Source organism: Rhinolophus sinicus, chromosome 8 (assembly GCF_057876585.1).
Source record: "Rhinolophus sinicus isolate RSI-liver-muscle chromosome 8, RSI-T2T, whole genome shotgun sequence".
Classification (NCBI taxonomy): domain Eukaryota; kingdom Metazoa; phylum Chordata; class Mammalia; order Chiroptera; family Rhinolophidae; genus Rhinolophus; species Rhinolophus sinicus.
In genome coordinates, this window is record NC_142508.1 from 73,274,692 (window position 1) to 73,291,225 (window position 16,534).

Sequence of the window (16,534 nt, forward strand, 5' to 3'; positions counted from 1 at the left end):
GAGAGCCGGATGGCGCGGCTTGGGGAGAGCAAGGTGAGACGGGGCTGTGGTGTGTTCCGGGACGCAGATGAGACATGCCGGGAGCAGAGGGGGCCACAGTCAGGCTCTCCTCCTCCAAGGCGTAGTTGCATTTTCCATCAAAAACCCCACACGGTTTAGCATTTGGCTGCCTTCTGACTTTTCAAGGTCCTTGACTCTGTTTTCACACTGGATCGACCAGGAGCCCTGGGAGGACAATGAGCACGGAAGGTCCCTTTTGCTCGCTCGGTGAGCATCCTGCGGCCAGGCCGGGTCTGCCATTCACAGCTGTCACCCTGCTCTAAACCAGTCCTGCTGCTTCTGATAAAGCAAGACAGGGACATCTGAGGAAGAGCTCCCGGGAGGGTGGGACGCAGAGCAAACTGGACCTGCACTTCTCCTTCCCGGGGGGCTCCCTCTAACGAGAAGCCACTTGGCAGGGCTGGGAGCGGCCCTACGCAGTCCCAGTTCTTGGGTGAATGGCCAGGACTTGGGGCACTGGTATCCCCTGGGTGGGAATTTAAGGGATTAGCAGCGTGGGTAATATGAACTGGGCCCCACTCCCCCTCCATCCCCCCCCCCCAGTTCCTTGGCTATCCCCTTGATCCTGGCTGGGTCCTGGTGGGGATATCTGTGGACAGTTTTCCAATCAGCGGCACCCGCAAGGCCCTTTGGCTCTGCCCTGTACACAGCTTTCAGTTACCACAAAATATGGATCGACACAGAATTGCCAAAAACCCATCAAAGGAAGATGCCCCATTTTCCTCAGTGCCACTAGGATCTGGCCAGCACGGAAACGATACATTCCGATTTTAAGGGTGTGGGACAATACCTGCCCTGCCCCATTCTCCAGTTGTGTGTGAGCCAGATGGGGAGGCTGGGGCTCGGGCCGCTGGAAGGCTTCTTTCTGCAGCCAGGTCAGCAAATGTGAGAGGATCAGGAGAAGCGGGTGGGGGTCTGGGCGGAAACCAGCTCCATGCAGCCCACTGGCCGGGCACCAACAGCAGAAGTGCACTGAGCGGTGAGTCCACAGTGTAGCCACCAAGTGAGTGGCAGCTCACAGACTAGACCCAGCACCAGAGTGGACCCCATCAAGAAGCTTTCTGTATGGAGGGTGTCAAGACAAGGCACTGATGGAGGTGAAAAGTGCCTGGGAGGGACTCGGGAATGCCTCCTGGGTGTCTGCTGAGTCTGCGCCCATAACAGCCTGGCAGGTGCTTAGGCCTCACCCTGGCCCCTGCCTGTCTCCTGCCCCTTCCGCATGTCTCCGCAGGCCTTGGCACTGCATGGGGCACTGGTGACCATTTGTCATCCGTCCTGGTAGTGTCTGAACTCAACAACAGCGTGGTGTCGGACCCCTCGGGGGTCCTGGGGAACTCAGATGTTTCCCACATTCTGACCCACTTTCTCGGGAGGCATTCAAGGCCTCGCGCTGCACAGCAGTGAGACTGATACTCCCTGGGCCCGTCCCAAATTGGGCTCCAGTGGGGCCGGTTCCCTGGGGACAAGGAAGAGCCTGCCTGAGGGCAGCACTGGCCGCAGAGGGCCTGCCAGCGCTTATGGTTATTGAGAGCCACCTGGTCACAACAACCCATCTGGTCCTGCTGTATCGGTCCTGCAGGGCCCTTGCTGAGGCTGGGCAAGGTCTGCCGCCCAGCTCTGCCCGCAGTGGGGCTCTTCTCGGCCCGGGGATTTTGGGGCCTGTCCTGTATCTCCTGGGCTTGCTCCACCCTGCAGAGGGCACCCCCTCCACGGCCAGTTCCCCCTTCCTTGGTTTCCATCCTCTGAGTATTATTCATTCGGCCATGGACAGTGGTGGTAGACCTGGCCCCGGGCTCTGTTCTCTCCACCCATCCGTGTGGCCACCCCGTGCCGTAGGCATTATTGTATCTACTATGGCACCCAGATGAAAATCGAGGCACAGGGGATTAGCTTGCCCAAAGTTGCAGGTGGTCTGGCTCCAGAGACTGCCTGGCCCACCTGCCTGCTGGAGACCGGGCTCCTGCTGGCTGTCATGCCCCACCCCCATCTCTGTGCACCCCGGGATCCATTGACAAACAGCATGGAACATCAGTGAGGAGACAGGCGGGCTCAGAACAAGCCAATGGGCCCTTCCACACCCAAGGGTGAGGGCTGACTCTTCTCAGCAGTGGGGAATGATTGATGGGCCGGCAGCCTTCTCTTCTGGAATCTGGCGGGGGCTTGGGGACCTGTGTAGCCCCAGGAGCTGAGCCCATACTCTCCCTGGGGCTGTGAGTGAGTGGGTTCCTGGCTGAGCCAAGCTATGACACATCCTGCTCTGTTGCAGGGTCCTGGTCTCTGTTTTCAGCATGCAAAGGGGCCCCTAGCGGCTGCCCAGTCCCCAGAGGGACCAAGGCTGGGCTCTGGCAGCTGCCAGCACAGCTGTAGCCTTTAGCAGCAGCCCAGGGCCGGGCACGTCTACAGCAGCCTCCTCCCTGAGCAGTCGGACAGCCGGACACCCCATCCACCCAGACGGAAAGGAGCTCCGCTGTGGGGGGCTGGGACCAGAGGGGAGGAGAATTCCCCGAGGAGGTGGAAGAGAGGCAGCAGGCAGGCAGGGAAGGGGGGGCTTGCAGAGAGCTGGAGTGGTTGATAAGGGCACAAAACCAGGGGTGGAGGAAGAGGGGGAGAAATCAGGCATGATGGCCGAGTGGGGGGGAAGGATCTGGCTGGGCGTAGGCAGGGCTGCTGCTCACAGTGCCCCACTCGCAGGCTGCATGCCCACCCGTGCAGACCAAGGTGCTACGTGACCCAGTAGTCACCCAGGGTGACCAGGGTGAAAGGGGAAGGGAAACCTGTGGTCCTGTCCTGCCTCCTCTTCCATGTCACTCCCGAGTCACCCGGTCACAAAACATAGATCAGAGGCTCCATTTCCCACCACACCCAGGGCTGTGTCCTGGGAAGGGCCAAACCTGGTCACACCCTGGTGTTTTCCTCTGCACCCCGGCCAGACTCCTGCAGTGGCACCCTGCCCGCCAGCTGGGCTGGCCTGGCAGCCTGTTCCCTGAGCCACAGGCAGCTTTGGTTCGTGCCTCTGGAGGCGACGCAGGTCCCTGGCAGGGGTGCGGCTTCCTCCTGCACAGGGCCGCCGTGACACCCACCTGTGTACTCAGGAAAGCAGATGGTCAAAGGTGACTTCTTGATCTTCTCACCAAAGAGATCTTTCTTGTTGAGGAAGAGAATGATGGAGGTATCGATGAAGAACTTGTTGTTACAGATGGAGTCGAAGAGCATGAGGGACTCGTGCATGCGGTTCTGTGGCCGCAGGCGGGAGGAGAGAGAGCAAGACAGACAGCCGGAGGGGGACACGGAGACAGGGAGAGAGAAGAGAGAGTTAGGTTTGAGAGAGGACCTGGGCTACGGGGGCAGCACAGGAGGGGCTCCTGTGCCCGTGGCTCCTCTGAAGGCTGAGGGATAGAATTGGATGTCAGCTGTAACGCAGCCCAGGGCTTCTCATTTCTGGAATTCAGTCTACACCCCTCATCTTGGGGCCAATGGCGGAGATTGGACTGGGGACCAACCATTGCTCCCTAGGTGAGGCTGAGGACGGGGTGAGGTGGGCTCTCCCCGTGGCAAAGTCCCCAGCCATGGGAAGGCCTGCGTGCCCGTGTGTGTGTGTGTGTGTGTGTGTGTGTGTGTGTGTGTGTGTGTAGGGGGCTTTGAGTAGGGGGCTGCTGGAGCAGTTGGACTTCGGCCCTTCCAATCTGTGGGTGGGGAAGTCTGGGAGCAGTGAGGGACTCTAGGCCCCACCTGTAATCTGAAGGAATCATGCCAGGCTCTGACCGCATCCTTGGGGGGCTGCCCCTCGGGGGAGAAGCTTCTGTCATGCTGCCTGCACAAGTGCTGAGGGGACTGGCAAAGCCCCCACAGGCTGGGCCTGACCTGCAGGGAGTTTGACGTGCTGCAGCCGCGAAGCGCTCGCTACACAGAAGCCCGTTTAGCACATGAATGCATATGATGGGCGCTGAAAATAAATCAGAACAGACGGGGCAGCCTTTTTGCCCTGGGCAAGGCCTAACTGAGCCTACGGTGGGGTGCCAGGCACATGAAGTTGGGTGATGTCTCTTGGCAGTGCCCGGGAGCATGTCTCCCTGTGAATAAACCCCTTTCTGCACGGGAAGGTGGTTTCATGAAATGCACCTCCCTCAGGGAGGGGACCGCTGTTCATTTTTTCCAAGAACTGTTTGAGCCCTGGGAACTTGTCCATCTCAAACCCAGCTCCCTAGGTCTACAGGTCAAGACAGGAAGTAATTCCAGGCTACATTCTCCCTCTGAAGTCAGAAGACTGAACCAAATCAGAAAGAGCAGATAACTGGTGTGGGCATCTCTGCGCCTTAGTCACTGAGAGATGGACTCATCCCCGGGGACGAGCAGGCCGTAGGAGCTGAGTAAACTGCGTGTTCAGGTGCCATGGCCCAGTTCCTCCATCTGAGCAGAAGGAGGGTGAAGAAAATGGTGAAGTGACCACCACTGGTTATCAAACCCCACTCGGCCAGCATGCACCCCGCACTTCCCTGCTTTGTGCATTTAACCTCATCAACCCTTAGGGGGCACTGAGCAGTGACACAGCTGGGACCTGGAAGAACAGAGACTTGCACCTGGCTTTGGGCCAGACCCAGAGCTTACGCAGTGCGATGGGTTTCTACTTCTCTGAGGAGTCCTGTGGCTGGGCCAGTGTGTGTGTGTGGGGGGGCTGTTTTCAGTGCTCAGTTGCCCCTTGGGAGCCCCTAGACAACTGGCATGGTTTTACTTCTTACTGTAGGGTCTGTAGTAAATGCCATTGCCTCTTTACTCTGCTAAACAAATTTAGCAAAGTCATACAATTTTATTACCCATCTAGCCTCAACCAGCGAATTTCATTCTCAGTTCACCAAAAGTCTGCCTGTCGTTTGCACAACGCCACTCAGGGAGGAGGAGACTGATTTGCCCGATCAATGGAGCCTGCTCAGAAAAGGGCAGGTGGAGGTCACCTGGGAGGCCAACTTCAGGGCCTGGGCTGTGAACACTCAGTCAGGCTCATTGGGCCATTTATGAGAGTCGAGTCGAGATGCTCCAAGACCCAAGCATTCAACAGGAAAAGGCCTCTCACCACACAGAACCACCTCGTCCCACAGCTGCTCAACCAAGTGCTAGAAACCCGCAGCCTGAGGCCAGCTCCCAGCTCCACTGCACAACTGTCCCAAGCATTGCTTTGGTCTATAGCCATTGAAGGCTGTGGTGGGGATATATGCCTGGGGCAGTCCCAGATCCAGGCGGGAACAGCAGGGTGCCCCGATCTGAGAGTGGGGACTGCACCCATTTGGCATGTGGGTGGGGCTGAAGGTTTAGGTCTGGAGGGAAAATCCCGGCTGGCGCCTGAGATCCACAGTCCCATTGCTCAGCTCTGCACAGCCGCCCCCACCACTCTTCCGCCGATTCCGACTGGGTGTGCCTGCAGGGACTGCCAGCCCAGCTCCTGCTGCTGTGCCTCACAGTCCAGCTGGGGAGAAAGAATGCACGTGCACGGAAAAGGGAGGGGTACAGAGCAGGGGTCAGGGGGAGGCAGAGGACACACCGTAGTCAGGTCAGACCGGGTTTTGTGGGGAGGGCAGTGGGAAGGGGAGCTGCTGCAGAGACAGGGACGTCGGCACCAACGCACCCCTCCCTACCACGCCCCGAGGCCTGACTGCCATCCCTCCACTGCCACACGAACTGGAACCCATCGCCAAGGAGCCAAGAGCACAGCTTGTCCTTACAAGCTTCCCCAGAGAAAACAGACGCTGAGATAAGTCAAAATGGGAGACATCGCAGAAGCCAAGGGTCACCGCCAACCAACAGCCATCCGCCCCTGTTCGCTGTCACCTTACTGTCTTCCTCAGCCCTCCGTGTGTCCCAGGCTGCAGCAAAGCTGTGCCAGCACCCAGAGCAGTAGCATGGCTGGCACTAAGCACGCTAGGACAGGAAGGTGGGGTTAGCCCAGGACAGCCTCCGCCCTCCTGACAATGCAGAGAGCTGGGCAGGGCGGCCAGTCACCCAAACCCTTCTGCCCCCAGCAGGGCATGCCCCCTCCGCCAGGCAGCCCACAGTCCTGATCCCAGGACCCAAATGGGGCAGGGCATAAGTGTGGGTACGCCTGGCGGAAGCTCCTGGGCACTGACACAACACACCACACTCACGCTAGAAAAAGCTGGCACTTTTTATTAACGATGGGTGACTAATAAATACATTACGGCAGCCAATAAATTATTACAATAACTAGAGATTTATTAAACCAACGTCACTCTACTTACAAAATTACAGTTAATAAGGGGGGGGTTGGTGGTGGCAGGGTTGGGAGGTGGGACTACTGCACCTAAGACAGATTTGCTAAGGAGGGAGGGGGCACCCATCCCTGTCTGGGGGAGGGGAGAAGAGTGGCAGCAGCAGAATTGGGAGGGGGTCTGGGGGTTAGAGAACATGTGCAATGGGGGCCCAGCTAGGGGCTGGGGCCGAACCAAGAAGGGCAGAGGGAAGTGGATGGAAGGGCATGGCTGTGCGGGGAGGCAGCAGAAATCGGGGGCCTTCTTTCTGCTTCTGCCTTGCCCTGTCCCTCCCTTGACAGGGGCCTTCATCTGGCTGGCTGGGGTGTGGTCTGTCTGGAGGCCCAGAGGCCCCAGAGGGAAGGCCCTGCTATGCTTCCTGGGCAAGGAGGTTCTGGACTCGCCTCACTGGCGGGGGGAGTGGGGAGCCTGACCACCAATACATGGCAGCAGCCCACACTTTGGCCCTGTTCCCTGGCCTGGCTGTTGTGTCCAGTCTCTCTGCCCTGGGCTTCTGGAACCCTTCACTCTGTAGGCTTGTGGTCCACAGGGGAAACTGTCTGGGAGTGCTTGTTTTTAGCACCCCAGTTGAATCTCTAGTAGCCACAGCTGGAGCCTCAGGCCACAGTTCCTGAGAACTGCCAGGTGGCGCCCAGAGGCTTCCAGAGGCTCAGAGAAGAGCAGAAGCAGCTGGAGAGGCTTCTCAAAGGGGGCTGGGCAGGCAGAGGAAAGAGACTGAGGCCTGGGTTGTGATGGATTTACCTACCAAGATGATTGAAGAGTGCATGGGGTCAGACCGAGGGAAAAGCTTGGGGCGGGGGGTGGTCAGGAAAGAGGCCAGAGATGAGGAAGAACCTGCAGAAGTAGCCACTGGGTATGAACTGGGAATGTGTTAGGGGCGCTGTGAGGTAAGCAAGCTTCCTTGGTAGGTCTCATTTTGGCAGAAGGGAAGGGCTTGGGTGAGAGGAGTCCTACGCCTTCCCTGCTGGGGCTTACAGACAGCCTGGTTGTGGGGCTCTGCGTGGGGAGGGCACTTGCGGCTGCTGCCGACCTCGGGGGAGACTCACTGATGCCCAGCGCAGTTGTCTCTCCAGTTCCCACCAGTGGGGCGTGGAGCTGTGCTGGGAGGCGGCAGAGGTGTCCGCTGGCACCAGCTATGGTGGTGGCCCTCTGCCTGGGCTCTGCTGGGGCCAGAGGGAAGAGGAAGGGCCAGAGCACTGGGCATATAAGGCCTCCATGGGAGGTGGCCATGGACCCCCGAGTGTCGAAGCTGGGCTCTCTGCTCAGGGTGGGGGCAGGGCCAGAGTCCACAGGCTCAACAGAGCGCCTCCTTGGGCCTCGTGTGCTGCCCCCTCCAGTCAGGCCAGAGAGCAACGGGGACCTCTCTCTGCTCTCTGTGTGAAGGCTGAGACCTGACTCTTGTGGAGGGATTTGGTGCAGGGAACGGAACTTGTCTGCAAGCTCGGGATGGCAGGCACAGTGTTCATGGGTGTGGCAAAGGCGCCCCTCCTAGAAACCATCTTCCCCTTGGCCTGCTGAATGAGAGCCGGTCAGAGTTCACGCACGGCCCCAAGCACTGGGTGGAGACCCACCCATGTCTGTTCACTTACAACATCTGCCCCCAACGCCCATACCCACGACGGAGCCAAAACTCGTCTGTCACCCCCAGTGTTCCTCCCCATGGTGGAGCCGCCGGTGACGCCATGGATGGGCGACGCAGTGGACAGCAAAGGAGTTACACCTTGGGTACCCTCTCCTCGACGGTTTCTATCAGACAGCCAAGGACCCTCTCAGCATGCCGGCGGGAGGGCCAGAGCAGGGCAGAGTGTCTGGGAGAGAGAAGGCAGCCCAGGGGACTCAAGGGCAGGAAGGCCCCAGGCACCCTGCTCCCCCAGCCTCCCAGTGCTGCAGCTGGGGCGGGGGAGGGGCCTGACTCCTGCCTGGCACTCTGGCTGCTGTGGGCACTGGAGCGCCCTGGGCCTGGACGATGGCCGTGGAGGTGAGCTTGGCCAGCATTCTCCCTTCTTGTCAGCTGTTTCTGAATCTGCAGTCACAGGACAGAGTTAGGGGCACAGCTGGCCACTCCCAGGGAGGTGATATCAGGAAACAACTGCTATGTCTTCAGTGTTGGGCAAATGGCTTAACTGGCCCTGGCTGCCCATGACAGGACATTGAGACTGCTGGCTCCAGGGGCCACAGCCCTGCAGATGGGACAAGGTGCAACATACAAGGTGAATGAAACCAAGTGGAGTTGGGCTGGCGGGGTGGCTCCTGCAGCCTGGCTGCCTTCTGATTTCCCGTAAGGCTGGGGCAGCAGCAAGAGAGCCACACCAGGGAAGGGTTCACCCAGCGGCACCCATCCCTGCAGGCATTTGGCACTAGGACCGGTGCCCTGGGTCTCCCATGCACCACCCAGAGCTCTGGGCCTGTTGGAACCAGGAAGCCCAGAGCTATTGGCGTGATGCGGTCCTTGCTGGCTCTAGGGCAGTCAGGGGAAAGGACTGGGAGCCCAGGGGTCTTGCCTCGCCCTGGGACTGAGCAGAGCCTGGAGTGGAGGCTGGAAGAGCAGGGGGCTTGAAGAGGGGGCCAGAGACCTCTCAAGTGGCAGCCCCTCTCCTCCATGGGCACATCTGGCTCCCTAGGCAGAGCCTGCCACACAGCACACAGGGTCTGCCTGTGGTGTCGGCTGGTGGCATCAGCCAACCGGAGGCGCCTAAGAGTGAGAATGAGGCGTGTTGATTGCCTGACGCCAGCCTGGGCCTGGGTCACCAGAAGTCACCTCATGCCTTTCTGCTCAGGGATCTCCGCAAAGGGTCCTAGGGTCCTAGGAATCTCTTTCCAGAGGATGGGGGGCCTGGGATATGGCCCCTGGTAGTGCACACTTCAGGGTGGTGGCCTTATCCATCTGCCTTCCTCTGCCCCCGAGGGCTGGCAGGACACCAAGGCCTGTGGACAAACTCTCTGGTTTCTTCACAGAGAAAAAAGGAAGCTGGGGTGTTAACTTCAGGGGCCATGTCCATAGCCCCCCAGGACCTCCCCCACAGCAGAACCCACACCCAGTCCCAAGGCCCGCATGCCCCTGCAGTTTGAGTTGGATTTACTGTGAATTTGAGAAGGAAAAGCATGTCTACTCATATCTGGAGCAGCTGCCTGACACCTGGTTGATGGGAGAAGGTACATGGGTCACCCTTGGGCCTGCAAGGATTGGGCATGAGGGCCCCGTCGCAGCCAACACAGGAGCCACTTTCCCTCGGCCCCCCTCTCCGCTGCCTCCACCTCTGTCCAGGCACCGCGGGACTCGAGCCCTCCCTCCATCGACCACATGCCTTTGTAATACGTCAGTTTCAGAAGCATTTACAGACCTGTAAGGCGTCACGAATGGGGGTTCCCCAGGAGGACATGGGGAGCCCCGAGGGTGCGCAAGGAAGGATGGCCCAGAAAAGGGGGCTGAGATCCAAGGGGAGGCAGGAAGGAGGCGTTTGCCAAGGCCTGAGCCCTCGGTTCCACGCGCACTTGGCCTGGTCCCACCCTGCCTTTTGGTGACGGAGCTGCCCCTGACCAGAGAGAACCCAGGAAAAGCTGAGCAGTGGCTGCCACTGCCCCCACCCCTGCCAGCACTCTGCCCCAAGGCCACACCCACCACCTAAACAACCCAGAAGACAGGAGAAGACCGTGGGACTTCAAGTACGAGTCACCAAGTGTAGGGCCTCGCCGTTCTGGGCCAAACGGCGGCCTGGGCCCCCACACTCCTCTCCCTGGGGTAAAACACTCAGAGGTGGAGCAGAGGCCAATGAGTGGTAGGCAGGCAGCGCGTGGCCCATCTCAGGCGTGGTGCAGGGGCGCAGCACCCAGCCCAGCCCGTGTTACCACACGCTCTGAGGTCTGGGGGTGGGGCGGCCATGGAGCCTTTCCCTCCTGCCCCCTTGGTGCCAGCTGCGGAGCTTCTTTGCTAAGTGCAGAGAGTGGTCTGAGAGGTGCTGGAGCTCTGGTCCCAGGGGATGAGGGGCAGTAGGCTGGGTAGGGTGGTGGGCAACTGGGAGTGAGGCCGGGGCTCAGTAGAGGCCACAGCCCCGGAGGTTTTTGGCAATGATGACGTCCGTCACGGCGTCAAACACAAACTGGATGTTGTTGGTGTCGGTGGCACAGGTGACGTGGGTATAGATCTCCTTGTGGGCTGACTTGTTCTTGCTTTCATACTGGGCCTGGATGTAAGCCACGGCTTCCGTGAAGGCGCTGGGGCCTGTGGGAGAGACCAGGAGGGGAGCAGGTGAGGTGAGGCCACAACTGAGGGCTTCTCGGTGACAACCTTGAAGGAAAGCCCTGATGGGTGGGGAGAAACGTGACAACTCAGCTAAATCCATCGTGGCTCATGAAATCAAGTCAGTAGTCCACATCCAGTTTAAAAACAATGAAAAGAGCAAAATCTCAAAGCTCACCGTGCCTCACCTGTGTTAAGGGTGAGTCCTGTTTCATGAAACTCCTGTTCTTTTATAAGGCACCTGCCTCCCCACGCAGACGGTCTTTCTTACTGTGAGTCAGCTCAAGGCAGTCTGAACCAGCCCCTGGCTGACCCACACCCTGCAGGCAGGTCCTCTCCTGTCTGGGATCCCTCAGAGCAGGCCAAGATGTCACCTCCCTTGGCCACTGCTGGGCGAGGCGGGTAGAAACTGTGTGGCACCTGTGAGCCCCTCTGGCCTACTTCTCCTTCTCCTCACCCTCCCCTTCTCAGGCTCGCCATCCAGGGGCTAACACTGTCTGGCTCGTTGACTTGCTGCCTCCCTTGGGCTGTGCCATGTCACTGTTCCCGGGTGAGCCCAGGCGGAGGGTTTCAGGGGAGCAGCTGCTGTTTGGGGAGGAGAACAGGACTCTTGGCTTTGCATGGAAGCCACCACAGGCTCCAGGAACTGGGGCCCAGGCCCAGGCAGGGCTGCCACGACCCGCCGTGGGAAGGGAGGAGGGCTGGATTTTGGAGACATGGCGCTAAGCTGGGGTGGCTGCTGTGCAGCCTGGAAGCCTGGGAGTGGCGGGCCTGGAGGGGGTTCCAGCCCCTCAGGCGTCGGGGCACAGGCCATGAGGCCTGGCCTTGAGGATCTGCCACATCATAACTCTTTCCTAAATTTGGGCTGGAGGTGAGGGCGGGACCTTCTGGTCATCACTGAGGCCTTGTCAGTGATGTGGCCCAAAGCAGCCTCGGTGACTGACCCACCCTGCCTGCTTCTGCTGCTCACAGGCCACAGCCCAGGTCAACGAGAGTGGGATCCACAGACCCCCAATTTATAGCTAAGTGGAGGCTGACGGGTGGGTGTGAGGGCTGCCAAGCCCTGCCCCCCACCTCTGGCGGCACACTGCTGGGGCCTGGCCTACTGGGCAGTTGGCCTGATCTTGAGAAAGGGGGAGACAGAGTGAGCTGTGCCTTGACTGGGCCCACGTCATGGCCTCCATGTCCACTTTCAGGGAAGTGGGGTCAGGCTGGGGGCTCCCCGAGTAGGTCTGCCTTGTTGGGACTCTGTCTGCTCTTGTGCTCTCCAGGCCAGGGCCCTGGTCACCTTAGGGATGCCCACTTACCTCTGACCAGACCCTGGCCAACTGGAAGAGCCGATGGGCACTTGGGCTGCTCTAGCCATCCTCACTGCTCCAAGGGGGCCCTGGCCAGGCTGCCTCCCCTGGCTGCCCACCCACCCCACAGTTAGGTAGTAACGGTGACTGGTGACAGAGGTGGCCTTCGGTTTCGTGTTGGGTTCTACGCGGTCAAGTCCTGAGCATCCACAAAGGACAGGACAGGGAGACTGGGCTTGGGAAAGGGGGCCTGCTCCCTCAGGGAGTCTGCTGGCCAGGAGCGCAGTGCAGGTCCCTGCTGTCCCCGCGGGGGGGCGGCGAGTCTCTACCTGTGTACTCGGGAAAGCAGATGGCCAGCGGGGACTTCCTGATCTTCTCCTCGAATATGTCCTTCTTGTTAAGAAACAGGATGATGGACGTGTCTGTGAACCACTTGTTGTTGCAGATGCTGTCAAACAGCTTCAGGGACTCGTGCATGCGGTTCTGTAACAGAGCGGGGAGGCAGGTGAGGCCGGCGCTGCCTGCGGCCTGACCCCACGGCCACCACAGCGCGGGACAAGCCAGGGAAAGGCCCACCAACACGGCCGAACGCACCACGGAGGGATGGAGATGGGAGGACCCACAAGGACAAACGGGACGTGGTCCCTGCTTCATTCCACACACAGGCAGGGTGGGGCGGAGCAGGGTGGGCAGGGTGGGGAATGCTGCCCTTAGCCTCCCACCCCCCACAGAGGGCTGACCCGGGATGGGGACAGCGAGGTCACTGGAGGGACCCCAGCTTACAGAGAGGGCATGCACCATGCACTCAGGGGCAGGGGCTGCACCACCATTCAACACGGCTACACGGAACCGAGGGCCATGCAGATTTCTCTACTGGGGTTTCATTTGGATTCGCCAGCGGGGGTGGGAGGCACGCATTCAGTTGGGGAACATTAACCGAGGACTAGGAGATCCTCGAATTAATCCAGAGTTGGAAGCAGACACCGGGGGACAGCGTCTGGGGGGTGATCTTGCTGTGGCTTGCTGTGGCTGGGCATTGCGTTGGTTGGCTGGGCCATGGTGGGCGGGGGCAGCTCTGGGAGAGCTGCTCACTGGGGCTGGTTTCTCGGGAGAGGGTCCAGAAGAACCCCGACAAGAAACCCAGCAAAACAGATTAAAACAGAGAGGAAGATAAAAACCCAGCAGAAACATGAGAGAAAGAGAGAGAAAAACCCGAAAAATTGGTTCAACCAGTCTTGGGGCCAGGAAGTCAACCAAGGCCAGTCCACCCTGAGGCCTAGTGTAGGCTCAGAGGCCACGGCCACCCTGGGACTGCGGGCTGGGCTGCGTGGCTGGAGATGGAAGGCGAGGGTGGAAAGGACCAGCCTAAGCCAGGCGGCCAGTGAGGAAGGTGACAGGCGGGAGAGGGCGGGGCCAGGCATCACAGCAAAGTCACCCGCGGTGCCCCGAGAACCTGCTGCTTTCAACTCTTAGCTGACGGTTTCAGTTGGAGGGAGGTGCTTCATACCTGCCCGGCTTGGAGGGTCTCTCAGAATCTGCTCATGGTTTTGGCCTTGGTTTGGCAAGTTAAGGCCCTGTAGGTGGTGGTGACGGTAGTGGTGGTGGAGAAGTTGTGGCAGGCTGAGGCCCAGTGTCGCGGGAGCCACCGGCCTGAGATACGAGGACTGGATGAGGCCCCGGGGCCCCGGGCTGTGGTGGACAGGGTGGCTGGCGGGTTGGCAGGCAGCCCCCAGCCCCAGGGCCCATGGCCGCGCTCCAGGAGCCACCTCCAGACACCTGTGTCTTGAGCAGCCCCAACTCTTGCCCCAGGCCCTGGAGGGACACACAGGGCTGACCAGAGAGGAAGGCCGAGGACCAAGGGCTGGTCAGCAGGACCTAGCTTTTGCTCCCAGGGGCAGAGTGTCTGTAGCCCACAGCTTGTCCTTTAGCCATGAGCCTGGACAGAGGAGCCCAACAACGGCCATTTACTGAGGGGGGTCCCGAGTCAGGCTCTCTGACGGCTCTGAGCCCGGGCTCTTCACAGCTGCCCATGAGGCTGTGCTCCCACAACCGTTGCTACTTTAAGGGAGGGGAAGTGGAGCGGCTGCCACACTCACGCAATGACAGGGCCAGCGCTGGACCCTGGGCCAGATCTGTCTGGCTCCCCAGCTGCCCAGCTGCCACATGTCCCAGACACAGTCGTTGGCTTAGTTCTGCAGCAATGGTGATGCTCTTGCTGCCACCAGCAATGAGCCACTTTTGTGGGCTGCTGTCAAGTTGAAAGCCCATTCCTGTCTCCTGGAGGGGTGGCTGCTCTTTCCTGGGCCACATAGCTGGTCCGCTTTGGGGAGGAAAGGGCCCCAGGGAGAGCCCGTTCCTGGCTTGGGCCCATGTGCCTTAGCTTTCCCGGGGTCCTCTGCTCCAGCCCATGTGAACTGGGGAGAAGGAGGGAGGCGAGAGAAAGGGCGGGAGAGGAACAGCAGAAGGAAGGAAGGCGGAGGAGAATGGAGGGAAAGTGCCCTAGGTCATGGGCCCTGCTCAGCAGCAAAGGTTGGTGAGGAGTTCGCAGAGGGCTGGCCGGGCTGCACAGGGCGAGGGCGGGCAGAGCAGGAAGGCTGCCCGAGAGCAAGGCCTGGCACCTGCCCAGCCCCATGTTTAATGGGGACTCGAGAGCCATGGAGGTTGGGCCCCGTGGCTGCCAGACGCACCCAGACACACCTGTGCTTCCACCCTGTGCTCTAGAGGTGAGTGACAGCCCCTGCCCCATGGTTGACGGGCCTGGGACTTGGGTTTAAGCGGTCTGCAGGCCTGGCAAGGCAGGTCCCAGGAGAGAGGCCTGTTCACTTTCTTCGAAACCCAGCATTGTGCTCACTGCACCAGCTCTGCTTCCTACTCCCAGGTGTTTCGGGGAGACATGAGCCCACAGAGCTCAGACCACAGACAAGGGTGGCCAATCAGACTGTGAACAGTGCCTCAAAAAGCAGTTGACCGATGGAACAATGACAGATGTGCCAGGGCAACCCCTATACACAGAGGCAATATGGGGGCGTCCAGGAGCCGACCTGGGCTTTGTGGTGAGTCGGGTCCAAGCACAGCCCTGGCCCACCCTCAGTTCTGGTGACCTTAGACGCTACCGGCCCCCGAGGCCACCGGGAATGATGACACTGTTACCAGAAGGATCTGTACAGCTGAGGCCCTGGGAGCCTCCTCCAGGACAAAGCAGGGCTTGGGGGGCTTTCAGGCCCAGGGGTGCAGCTGGGCCTGAAAGGGGAAGGGCAAGGTGGACAAGCCAGCATGTGGCTCGAGTCTGGATCAGTCCCCAGCAGCGGCTTCGGCTCCAGTCTGATAAAAGGCCCATCACTGCGTTAGTCCCCCAGGACGGCGGCTCCTTCCCACCACAGCACCGTGTACCCCACAGCCCACACCCCGCAGCCCATCGGAGTTCACAGCAGCCTCGGGACCAGCAGGCGGGTCCGATGAGGAAGCAGACCCAGAGAGAACGCAGGCCTTGTCCAAGGCCCACAGTGACCACAGGCCAGCTCCACACCCCAGTGCTGACCCTGAGACACTTGCAGCCAAGGATCTGTGAGTGCTGCAGACAGAGGAGCTGACAAATGCCATGGGTGGGACCCTGAGGGTGGGACCCCACAGCCGAGGAGCCCCCCTCCTAGCAGGTGCCGTAGGCTTGTCTCTGGCCACCCTGTGATGCCCCACACCAATGCCCGGCTTCCCTGACAGGCTCTACGGACAGGCCCACCGTCCTGTGGGCTGCAACCCAGACGGGACTCTCAGTGGACCCCCCAGCTCTGACAGTACAATCACCAATTGGCACTGCTGTGCCAGACACGGTTCCAATTACTGCACGCGGATTCTCTCCTCCACCGCCAGTGGCCCCACAGACAGGTACTGCTGTCACCCCCTTCGACAGATGACAGTAACTGAATTCAGCAGCAAACCAGGATGAGCCCAGAGAGACGCAGCACACACGCCAGGTGAGCGCCCCCCACCCCCAGGCCAGGCTGGCTCTTGTTCTCCGAGGTCACAGACCGAAAGCGACTCATCAGAGGAGAGAACTGGGCTGGCCTCCTCCGGAGGTGCCCCAGCCTGCTGCCCGCCCACCCCATTCACCTCTCCTGGCAGCAGCCTGGCCCACGCTCAGGGACGGCTGTCAGGGCTAAGAACCCGTCTTTCTGTCTTAAGCTCACTCTTGCTCGATGGCACCCTGCCTGCTTTTAGGACCGACTTAATTCAGTTCTGGACTGACGGCCTCTGTGACTCCACTGTGTTTACTGAAGAAGCACTTACTGCCTGAGACCCACAATCTGCGCAGACGTGATCAGGCTGTACACACACTCTGAGCCGGACGGCTCACGGCTGCCTTTCCTGCGCTGCGTCACCAGGCGTTTGCCCAATGACGGAACCCCTGGCCACCCTACCGCAGGGCCGCGTGGGCCACTGAGGCTGATTACGGCCAGTCCTGTCAGTGCCCCCACAGGCTGGGTGGGCTCAGGCCACTCACCGTGGTCTCGTCTTCATGGAGCACCTGGTCATAGCCGCTGAGCGCGACGCAGAAGATGATGGCCGTGACGTCCTCGAAGCAGTGGATCCACTTCTTGCGTTCCGACCGTTGGCCCCCGACGTCGAACAGCCTGCCAGAGAGACAGGGAAGCTGAAGTGGAGGC

At 60.2% G+C, this 16,534-nt stretch overlaps 1 protein-coding gene across 2 annotated transcripts in view; it reads right to left on the reverse strand.

Annotated features, from left to right (window-relative positions):
- GNAO1 (G protein subunit alpha o1) overlaps window positions 1-16,534 on the reverse strand; it is a 142,742-nt gene that overhangs the window by 2,588 nt on the left and 123,620 nt on the right. The window contains exons 6-8 of one of the 2 annotated variants that reach the window (XM_074314864.2): window positions 16,372-16,501; window positions 12,203-12,356; window positions 6,202-10,557 (exon numbers count right to left, since the gene is read on the reverse strand). In XM_074314864.2, the coding sequence (XP_074170965.1) occupies window positions 10,370-10,557; window positions 12,203-12,356; window positions 16,372-16,501 (472 nt within the window). In that variant the 3' untranslated portion in view covers window positions 6,202-10,369. Of the gene's footprint in view, window positions 1-3,140; window positions 3,295-6,201; window positions 10,558-12,202; window positions 12,357-16,371; window positions 16,502-16,534 lie in introns of those variants that run through there. The other variant, XM_074314863.2, reaches the window with a different exon arrangement.